The following is an 11,258-nucleotide window of genomic DNA, read 5'->3' as shown; positions in this document are numbered from 1 at the left end:
CCTTTTCCTAACAGGTTTAAGTCAGGACTTTGGTAAGGCCATTCTGAAACCTTAATTCTAGCCTGATTTAGCCATTCCATTACCACTTTTGATGTGTTTGGGGGTCATTGTCCTGTTGGAACACCCAACTGTGGCCAAGACCCAACCTTCGGGCTGATCATTTTAGGTTATCTTGAAGAATTTGAAGGTAATCCTCCTTCTTCATTATTCCATTTACTCTCTGTAAAGCACCAGTTCCATGGGCAGCAAAACAACTCCACAGCATAATACTACCACCACCGTGCTTGACGGTAGGCATGGTGTTCTTGGGGTCAAAGGCCTCACCTTTTCTCCTCCAAACATATTGATTGGCATTGTGACCAAACAGCTCGATTTTTGTTTTGTCTGACCACAGAACTTTCCTCCAGAAAATCTTATCTTTGTCCATGTGATCAGCAGCAAACTTCAGTTGAGCCTTAAGGTGTCGCTTTTGGAGCAAGGACTTCCTTCTTGCACGGCAGCCTCTCAGTCCATGGCAATGCAAAACACACTTGACCATGGACACTGACACCTGTGTTCCAGCAGCTTCTAACTCTTGGCAGATCTGCTTTTTGGTGGTTCTCGGTTGACTCTTAACCCTTCTGACCAATTTTCTCTCAGCAGCAGGTGATAGCTTGCATTTTCTTCCTGATCATGGCAGTGACAAAACAGTGCCATGCACTTTATACTTACAAACAATTGTTTGCACTGTTGCTCTTGGGACCTGCAGCTGCTTTGGAATGGCTCCAAGTGACTTTCCTGACTTGTTCAAGTCAATGATTCGCTTTTTCAGATCCGTGCTGAGCTTCTTTGACTCTCCCGTTGTAGCATTTGTATCCGCTGAGCCCTATTTAAATGACCTCAGAGAAGTAACCAGCTGTAGTCACTCATATTCACTCACAAGAAGTTAAGAGGCAGTGCTATGAAGCTCATTTCATTGATACAACTTTCCAAGTCACCAAAATTGCTAATTCATGTTGCTGTATGTATATTTTTGACCCAGCAGATTTGGTCACTTTTTCTGTTAACCCATAATAAAGTCATAAAAGAACCAAACTTCATGAATGTTTTTTGTGACAAAGTATCTGTTCCAATCACTCTATCAGAGAAAAAGCAGTTGTAGAAATAACTGGAAACTAAAGAGAGCCATGACATTATATTCTTTACAAGTGTATGTAAACTTTTGACCTCGACTGTATATATGATATTTTCAGTGTTCAGTTTGGTGTTTTTCCAACAAAATCAAGGTACATCAATTGGTCAGGCTTTATTTTTATTCAGTTTAGTGCAGTTTAAAGCCTGTCTTGGACCTTCATGGGATAAGGTTTTGGAGTAGTGGTGAGTCCAAAGACAGGAGTGTAGTCTGGTTCTCCTGCATCCTCAGGCCAGATGAACTTAAACTTCCTCAACAGAGTCACCATGATGAGGAAGAGCTCCATACGAGCCAGACCCTCTCCGAGACACATCCGAGGACCTGAGGAATAAAAAGCACCTCAATGTCATCTACAATAATTTGATTCCACTCATCTTATCTGTGTCTGCCACTCCAAATGTGTTACAGGTTTTATGCTCTTATACCTGCAGAGAAAGGCATGAAGGCGTCTGGTTTGACAAACTCTCCTTGGTCATTGAGGAAGTTCTCAGGATTGAATTCATGAGGGTATTTCCACTGTCCCTCCTCATTCAGCACTGAGCTCAAGTTCTGGAGGATCCTCGTACCCTGAGGAGGAAGTGAACCAAAAGAATGAGCGAGACTTTTCACTTTGTTTTCCCTGTTTCCAAAACCTTTTTAATCATTTGCACCATACCTTGGGAATGGAATATCCGGCAAGCTCTGTATCTTTAGTCGTACAATGGATGGTGAGTGGAACGGTGTTGGCAATTCTTTGCGACTCGTGGATCACAGCCTGGATGAAGAGCAAGTAAGTAAAATTTATTTATAAATCTTCTTACACAGACACAAAATGACAAGGTGCTTTACAACAATATAAAACAAGGACAAAAACAATGATAAAGGTCAGAATTTGTTACAACAGGGGGGCAGTTGCTAAAATACAGTAAATCAAAACAATAATTAAAATAAAGCAACTACAGGGAAACCAAAAGCCTGTCAGAATAAAAATGTTTTCAGCTGCCTCAAAACAGCATCACAGGAGTCGACTGATCTCAGCGACAGCAGCAGAGAAAGAGCGTTCCACAGTTTTGGTGCGAGAGCTTGGAAAGCACAGTCACCACAAATTTTATACTTGGAAGGAGGGACAAGTAATTTTTGTTGTTCTGACCTGAGAGCTCGATTTGGGGCGTACGAGTGAAGGAGGTTGGAAATATAACAGATTAACAGGGTACCATGATCCACAGTGTCAAAGCTGAGCTGAAGTCAAGAAGTACAAACAACGAGCATTTGGCATCATCTGCTGCCATCAGAATATCATTAGTGACTTTAAGGGCTGATTTTGAATGCAGTTTACCAAAGCCAAATTGGAACGGGTCGTACCTGCCGTATACGTCTAGAGCAGTAAGCTGCATGACAACAACCATCTCCAGCATTTTAGAGACAAGCAGCAATTTGGAGACATTGAAACGACTTTTTTTTTTTTTGTTGCTTAATCTGACTCGCAGCAGGAGGAAAACAATGCTGGCTCTCCGAAGCTCAACCACAACAATTCAGATCGATCCAGCTGCAGCAGACAGCAGTATGTTTACAACCAAGAAACAAGCCCATCATGAATTACATTTAAAGACAGTGATAATGTGATGGATTGAAATACCTATAATACGAGCAGTATTATTTTTCAATCCCTGATCATTGAATCCTGCTAATTGAGAGAAACCAGTTTATGAATCCTGATAATTGAGGGCATCCAGTTGATTCCATAGTTCATTCTGTTTCAGTGAATGTTTGATGTTGATTGCAGAGGTCTTAGGACAGTAATTGTCATGCAATTATGATTTATGTCTAAGATACAATTGTAACAGCAGTTACCGGAGGATGCTAGCAGGGGGAGTTTCAATTTGTTGAGCAAGTTCACGGTACACTCCACACTCCTCTCAGTCATTATACACACATGGCCAAGCAAAGATTGTGTCCGTGCATTCTTGACTCATTGCTCCCCTTTACAGGGCTTTTACAATAACAATAGATCTCCAAATTCACAGATTATCTAAAAGATTTTACAATCTCCTACCTTGTGTCACCCTTTCACATGCTAATCAGAAGTAAAATTATTATGAGAAATCTGTCACATGATGTACAGTCCAGTACCTGCACATAGGGCATCTGGTGTCTGTCGTCAAAACAGGCCTGATCCTTCCCTTCCAACACCCGGTCTATTTCCTGCTGACATCGTTCTGAGAAGGCAAGATGTTATCAGATGTTGTATTCCAGATTTATCATTTCACATTCCACTGAGATGGTAACAAAATAAGTCAAGGAAAAAAGAAACCTCTAAACATAGAGAAACCACTAAATAAGTGTCAGGTTTTAGTCATGAGAATAAACAATATGATAAAGCAAAGGTATAAAAAATAAAACCGAATACAAAAAATTTACTGCAAAAATGTCTACTTTCTATTTACATTCCTAATATGATGCATGGTAACATAAGTGCATGGCTTTTGCAGGTTTTCATTTTGAAAGACAGTTGTGGAACTACAATGTCAGAAACAGAGAAGTAATACCTCATTTGTACATGTGCAGGTATACCTTGTATGTGTGGGTGGTTCATGAGGTAAAGGAAAGCAGTAAGCAGGGTGTTGGAGGTCGTGTCAGTCCCAGCAAATTGAAGATCTATTGCAGTAAATATGAGTTGGTCCTCTGAAAATGTAGAATCCTCTGCTTTCTGAAAACAGGAGAGTCATCTTTGTAAGTCAAATGAAAGTAAGGTAAAACTATTAGTATACCATACTGATGAAAACTATGGGAGGTGAAAAGAGTCCGTTTATGACCACAACAATGTAAGATAGGAATGTGTTCTCCTTAATTTAAACACAACCAATGTCCATTACAACAATATATCATCTGAGATAGTGAGTTGACTGGTTTCACACACCTTATCCAGTTCATCCAGGTAGCAGTCAAGAAAGTCTCGAGGCTCTCCAGGGACTCTGGTCTTCTTGTGCTCACTCAACAAATGAAGTACAAGGTCAGAAGAACGCTAAAAGAGACACAATCATTTGTATAAATTTACTTTTTGTTTTTATTGACAAAGTAAATAAAAGACTTTTTTCTATTATTTATGGTAAGTCTCATTTTTACTGAAGTATTCTGAACAGATGTACAATATGTAGGATATGTATGCTTCGCAAATTATTTTTAATGTTACCTTCATTGCCTTAAAGGCCTTGTTGAATGGCAGTGGCAGCTTACGAATAAGGGGAAGAGAGTTGTACAGCTGAAACAACAACAACAACAACAAAAAACGTTGCTTTATTTGAATTCAAATATGAAGATTCTGTATGAATTTTTTTTTGAGAAGATGATTTTTTTGTCAGTTATTTTGTTTGAATGAGACAAGTGAAGACACAAAAATTATAGCTTGAGATAAAGCTTAGGAGGTTAATGTCACCTCCAGCTCCTATTCAGAGGTTATGTCTCTTTATTTCCTGTTTTTTTTTTCTTTTCTATTTCCTCTGATGCGCTTGTGTTTACTCTTGTGTCATAGCAGGTGCCTTCACACTCCCTGGTTTTACAAGTGTGTTTTGTTACTCAGTTTGGATGACTACCAAACCTGCCTTCGAGATTTGGAAACCTCTGCCTGGTTATTGTGTCTTTGAACGATAGACCCATTGGACTTTTGAAAGTCTCCAGACTCAATCAAACCAATCAATCAAACTTTATTTATAGAGCACTTTTCATACAAAGAAAGTAACGCAAAGTGCTGTACAACGTAAACATTAAACACTCGTGCATTTTAAGTCCATATTCTTATGTAGTCCGTGATAGTATAAAATGGCCATCAACAGAGACTCAGCTAAATCAGACCCTGTCCTTGTTGCCTTAAAAGTTTGAGAATTGCACATGTAGGTGATGTGACCGACCCCACATGCTTTGACTCACCATCGCCCATGGTCCACTGGCCATCTTGGTCATCTCAGTGACACTCTGAACAATTGTTGTGATGAACTCATTGTCATACTCGTAGCGTGTACCAAAGACAACCTGGCACATGATGTTGGAGGCCATATTATGAAACATAACTTGTGGAGTCAGAGTTTTGCCTGTAAAAGAAATATTGGAAACTATTGCACAAAACAGTTGTACAAGAACACAACACATCACAGTCAATAAGTTTTTTTCCACTGTGGGAACATTTGGCTGTATTCACGGGACTGGACAAGTACCTAGCATAGGCATTTCTGAGCAGTCCTGACAAAATGCTTTGTGGGGCTTGAATCTAACTAGCTAAACTTGGAGAAGACTATACTGATGGGAGAAGTGTCATTTTTTCAGCTCTCTCATTATCCTCGTTGGACAGCAGCCTTCTCCATTTAAACATTGTAAAACACAAAACACAACATGCCACAGGGGCAAAAATGGTTGTGGATGTTAATCTTCAATGTTAAAGTGGAGTTGCACCAAGAAGCTGCTGTTTATCATCGTTTGGGCACAGCACAGTTAAAACCCTATAAGCTTCCGTCAATGTTCACCTGAAATTTCTACTGAAGATGTACGGAAAGTAAATTGAATGCTGTTCTTGAACTGCTTGGAGTACAGGCATGGTTGGGGTCTCCTTTGAAAGCTGACAACTTGAATTTTCACCCAGTGCAGTCAGAATTACTCTAGGTGCTCCTGGCACAGAGTATTTTATGTTGGAACACAATGAATTAGGATGACTGTTATTCTCGCCCAAATTTTTTCCCTAATAAAACACCTGAAAATAAGTGTGGCAGCACTGTGACAGCTTGAAAACACAAAAAGGCAACAGCCTGGGGTCTTACATAGTTCAGGTCAAAATTTCAGAGCAATACTACAAGAAATGAGTGTTTCACACATGTATTTGTACTGCTATGGCCAGGTGCTGTCAATTTTGGACACCTTCTGTACCGTACATCCTCTGCACACCCTGGGCAAAAATGGTATATGTTCATTTTTCACCCGTTTTCACATTATTTTCACTCCAAAAACTCATAAAGAACTCAAAAAAGGCACTTCAGAGCAGCTCCACTGTGGATCAGACAGAGGGGGAGACAGAAAGGCTCCAGCTGCAGCCGGAGCTGAGGTGTGAAATGTCACACAACCCTGCTGGCAGAGGCTCTATTTATATCCTGCTATTCAGCAGGCTCATTGGCTATCAGCCCTGTCAGTCAAACGTTTCCTCCGACGTGATTTGCTCAGAATTTACTGACGAAATGGGGTAGGTCCAGATCGATCAGTCTCGGCTACGGTTGGCCGTTTAGGGCTCGGAGGCAGGCCAGAGTCACTTGATTGGTTGAAACGCGGTGTAAACATAAAGGAAAGACTTCAGTCGCCATTTTGAGTCCAAGACCGCATGGATCTCTGCACGCAGAATAAAATTATGGACATAAATACAGTGAATATGAAACGTGCAGCGCCGCCATGCGCCGCATGTGCGCGCACGGAGCCGAGCTATTTGTGGATTATTTACTTATTTCAAGATATGTTTTGGACAAAATTTTATACTTGCTAGTATTGTCTGGATGCCGAAGCTTGGATTCTGGCTGGTTTTGTGGATTATTTTCATCTTTGACCAGTAAAAGAAGCGTCTAAGGAGAGTCCAAAGGTGAGTTGTGCCCTTTAAATTTTTGTTGTTTGTTGGAGAAATGTGTTTATATTACCCGCTGTGGTCATCACATCTGAAAGTGGTTTATACCGGCGGATTCATGAGAATCTAAGCTTTACATGGGTGTATAGTGTTTGTATAATCGCATTTGCAGCTTTAGACATTTAAGGAAATGCTTATGCAGATCTCAAAGTGTCCCGCGTGCGGAACACTGAAGCGCAATGGTTTAAACCTGTCAGATCCTGCACTGCAATGTAAGCAGAGTAAAAGAGTTGATCCATTGGCTGTTCCTGTCAATGTTTGTGCCACTTGACATCTCCCCTGAGTTCCTGCATTGGAAAGTTGCTTGTTGCAACAAAGCTTAGTTGTGTGGACCCACCAATGTTTTTATCCAGTGTTTTCATGGTGTATTGAATCTCATCATGAATTCTCTCCTCCATTGATTTTTTCCCCAGACCAAAGTTCCTCATTGTCATGAGAGAAAAGCGACGGTGCTCCCTCCATCTGGAGTCATAATCTGTAAAAATCACTCCTGCAACAGGTGTAGAAAAACAAAGAGCTGATGAGTCAAGCAATGCAATGTCTTCTGAAAACATAACTGTTGATGTGAACATTTCTGACATTTCTATTCTTGTTCAGTATCAGAAACTGTTTGTTTTTGATTGGCCAAGAGGTTCCCTCAGGTCTTTCCTCTCTCATGGTGCTTTTTTTATGTATTGTTTATTTTGAAATCATCTTTTATCATCCGTCCAATGACATAAATGTTTATTTTACCTTTCCTCTGGGTGACATCATTAGCAAGCCTGTCTTGCGGTCGTCCAGCAAATTCAACAGCCTTGGTCACCATAGCCTCCTTCATGGCCTTCACCCCATTGATGACTACAGTTGGTGTAGGACCGAAGAACAGACAGTAGACATTTCCGTAAGACTTCCTCAGCTGTAAAGGAACAACATAACAGAGTATGTTTAATACTGTTACATGTTTAATATCTTTAGATATTTTGATGTGGGTTAGTAGTATTTATTGACCTGTCGGGGGAATATGACAAACAAAGACACAGGGACAGAGGCAGGAAGACCAACACACTGCACTTCACACTCATAGTAATGACAACATAATAGTTAACTAAGCTAATTAGACCTGCTAAACCATAAAAACACAATCAAGCACAAACACCAATGACACTGTAAAATTTATGTGAACCACAATAATAACACTTATAACCCCAACAACCCAAACTCCCATGGTGCCTTGAAGCACAACAGTTCAGTCCTAGCAACCGGCTCTGCGATCACTACATAGCCCCAACCTGAGGAGTCAGATGTCCCTGATGACCCCGTCATTCAACACAACCTGCCTCCAGGCTGCCGCCGCTGGTAAGTCAACCTTCAAAGGCTGTCAGTAGCCACATCAGATGGAGAGTCAATTTGGTCAGGGCATGGGGTGCTGTCATCACCCCCTCACTGACGGCAGTTGAGGGGGTGATTTATGAGGGGCTCGTAAATCCCTCACCTGAATTCTCTGACTGTTCTCCATCGTCTGCCTGGACCAACCCAGATCACCACCACATTCAGCACCTGAATCTGAATCTACCATCTGCCATGCCACACATCATCGCTGCCTGTCTGGTCCTTCCCCATTTCCACTCTCATCAATAGTCAACTGAGTTCCCCGCTCACGCTCTGAGTCCAGCCGTAATTGCTTGTGTAGATGGCAATTGTATTCTCGTGTTTATTCTACAGTTCTGTTCTGCCGTTTTGGCACTTACTTATATTGCAGTAATGAATATTTGTTTGTAACTTTCCTAGCTCTGTAAGATCTAGTCCTGGCTAGTTTATTTCTTGACTGGAGTTTTGGTGTTCAGCTTTTTCCACCTGTCCCACAGGGGTCTCTGTTAGTTTTCGGTTGCAGCAACTGCTTGCAGTTCCGTGGTTTTTTAGTAATACTTTCTGTTGTCGTTTTTCTGGAGGTTTGTAAATAAATACTGATTTACTCCAAATGCCTGTCTGCTGTGTCTTTGTCTTGTGCTTCAGTCTCTGAATTTGGCATCATAACATCCAGAACTTTTCACAATATTACATTTTTTTAGGCTGCACCTGTAAACACTTTAAGCACACTTACTTGTTGGAGTGTGTTTAGAGATTTTGCACATTTTATTCTGCAAAGAAACTTTTCAGATGAAAGTTAATTTTGCATTTCCTTTAGAAATCAAGAGGAAATCTAAAGACAGAAATCCAAGGTGTTTGGAGTCCAGTGTGATGCAAAGGCTCTATTAGGATTAAGTGACATTTAAATGATGTTATAGAATTCTCCTGTGTTTCTGTAAAGGGATGTTGCTGCTTTTAAACACATTTATTCATGTGCTGAGAACAGCAGAGCTCAGCCCTTTCATCCATATAACATTAAGTTTTTGCCAAAAAAAAAAAATGTCCTCACGTGTTTTATTATCAAACACTGTCTACAATCAGCTATGCCTGTGATTTCTGAACCTCCCTCTGGTACCAGTTTTCTCATCCAGCCCTAATGACTTTCAGCCAGTATCATTGTGCCATACCTATGACACAATTAAACATTAAAATTTAACGTGCTGCATATATAAATTTGATCTGACTTTTCTCAATAATCCAAGTTAGGAAAATCCACTGTTCCTGACCTGTCATATTGCTTGGGTACACTCCAAATTGGCAAAAAGTCAACTTATGCCAACAATCACATAAAAAGAATCAGAGCTGTAGTGTTGCCGAGTAACACATGCTCATGTCAGTATCCACTGCAGAGATTTAATAATTAAGGTAATTTAAGAGCAACATTTTTCTTACTTTCTCCAAGTCCTCCATAAGATTTTGTAAGTTTAGGTGCAAAATGTTCCCCACTATGGGCAGGGCAGGTGGTCCTGGTGGAAAGTTCTTGGGCCTCCTGGGCCTCAGATGAAAGATGATGAAGCAGATGCATAGCCCCAGCAGGACAGCTGAAAGGAACATGGTAGCACACACTGAACTCAACTCAAGAGTGTGAGTGATCAACCTGCTTTTAAAATAGTACCTTTGCTCTAAGCCCTGCCTTTTCTGGCTGTGTTTCTCTGTATAAAGGTCAATGATGACATCAAGCACGGGTGACCAGACCAAGAGGAAATGAGTTGTAGCTGGTGAGATATTAACAGATAATCTGAAGGTGAAAGGTCACCAATCTGTCGCAAGGCCACACAGAGACAAACAAGCACACTCACACCTTTGGACAATTTCGAGTCACCAGTTCATCTCAGCATGTTTTTGGACTTTGGGAGGTAGCTGGAGTACCTGGTGAAAATCCATACATACAGAGGCAGAACATGCAAACACTGTGCAGAAACATCCAAGCCCAGTCTGGGACACAAACTGGGGATCTTCTCGCTGAGAGAGCTAACCACTGATCCACTGTACAGCCCCCCAGAGTAAAACACCCTTTTGTATTCATACCAGTCAGGCATACCCTTATTAAAGCCTTAAATCTTGACCATCTTGTGACACTGATGACGTTCCTTTGTTGAATTAACTATCTAGAACCTGAAGAAAAACTGGGATATGGTGCATCCTGAATATCAGAGCCTCCCCCTTTCCAAGGAAACCCTGTCTCAGAAAGCCTACAAGATCCAGATTAAAGAGGAAATGATACAGCTAGGACATTAGTCTCAACAGCTTCAAAACCCATCTACATATCCAAAGATTAGATTTTTTTTGTCTATAAAGTGATCAAATATGCTCCACTGAATGTCTGCACATTTTGATTTTGATTTATTTTGCATGACTATAACATACACAAAAATAAACAATAACAAATTATATGAAGTGCAGGGGGAGGCAAAAGCCCAAATGGCTTATTTGAAGTCTCCACCTATAGAATAGTAAAGTTACATAATAATATATGAACATTTAAATTTAAATCCCCCTCAAGTGTGAACATCAGATAAAATACCTATCACTTTAGCATATAATATTGTGAGGCAATTTAATTTTGAACAAGTCAACATTTTATTGATGTTACTCAGGGTTATACCCATATTTGTTTAATGCTAAATGGTAACCAGATTGTGATAATATTGCAGCATTACAAAAATCTGTCACAATTGCCTTTTGGATCATGAAATTCCATCCATTATCTATACCGCTTAATCCTCATTTGGGTCGTGGAGGGGCTGGAGCCTATCCCAGCTGACTTGGGACCAAGGCAGGGGACACTTTGGACAGGTTACCAGTCTGTGTCAGGGCTACAGACAAACAATCACACTCGCATTTACATCTACGGACAATTTAGAATCAAGTAACCTCTACCTATTTTTGGACTTCATTTTATCGACCACTAGATGTCCTACTCAAACACTGTGTGTCACTGAAGCCTCCAGTAATGAATCATGTTTTGAATAAAGTGTCAAACCTTCAACGAAGCCAACCATCACCAAGATCAACCATCACGAGCTCTGCTTTCTCAGAGTGCTTTCTACAGTGAAAAAACAGTGAAAAAAA

At 40.6% G+C, this 11,258-nt stretch overlaps 1 protein-coding gene across 1 annotated transcript; it reads right to left on the bottom strand.

Moving 5' to 3' along the window:
* Positions 1-1,270: 1,270 nt before the first annotated feature.
* LOC127535014 (cytochrome P450 2F2-like) lies at positions 1,271-9,777 on the bottom strand. The gene is made up of 11 exons (XM_051951699.1): positions 9,579-9,777; positions 7,533-7,695; positions 7,138-7,290; positions 5,075-5,235; positions 4,341-4,409; positions 4,068-4,172; positions 3,722-3,857; positions 3,281-3,366; positions 1,827-1,925; positions 1,597-1,738; positions 1,271-1,492 (listed from the first exon to the last, which is right to left on the bottom strand). The coding sequence occupies exons 1-11, from the start codon at positions 9,738-9,740 to the stop codon at positions 1,311-1,313; spliced, it is 1,458 nt and encodes a 485-aa protein (XP_051807659.1). The 5' UTR covers positions 9,741-9,777; the 3' UTR covers positions 1,271-1,310.
* Between the last annotated feature and the right edge of the window lie 1,481 nt (positions 9,778-11,258).

This window comes from Acanthochromis polyacanthus, chromosome 8 (assembly GCF_021347895.1).
Source record: "Acanthochromis polyacanthus isolate Apoly-LR-REF ecotype Palm Island chromosome 8, KAUST_Apoly_ChrSc, whole genome shotgun sequence".
NCBI classification, from domain to species: Eukaryota; Metazoa; Chordata; class Actinopteri; family Pomacentridae; genus Acanthochromis; species Acanthochromis polyacanthus.
This window is presented reverse-complemented; position numbering and strand designations above follow the sequence as displayed.

What these genes read in the sequence shown, in the direction of transcription:
- LOC127535014 (XM_051951699.1), bottom strand. Translation starts at nt 9,740, where the DNA reads ATGTTCCTTTCAGCTGTCCTGCTGGGGCTATGCATCTGCTTCATCATC. An exon ending in AACACTGGATAAAAACATTG is followed by an intron (nt 5,236 to 7,137) that starts GTGGGTCCACAC and finishes TTTCTTTTACAG; the next exon opens with GCAAAACTCTGACTCCACAA. An exon ending in ACCAGATGCCCTATGTGCAG is followed by an intron (nt 1,926 to 3,280) that starts GTACTGGACTGT and finishes CTCTTCATCCAG; the next exon opens with GCTGTGATCCACGAGTCGCA.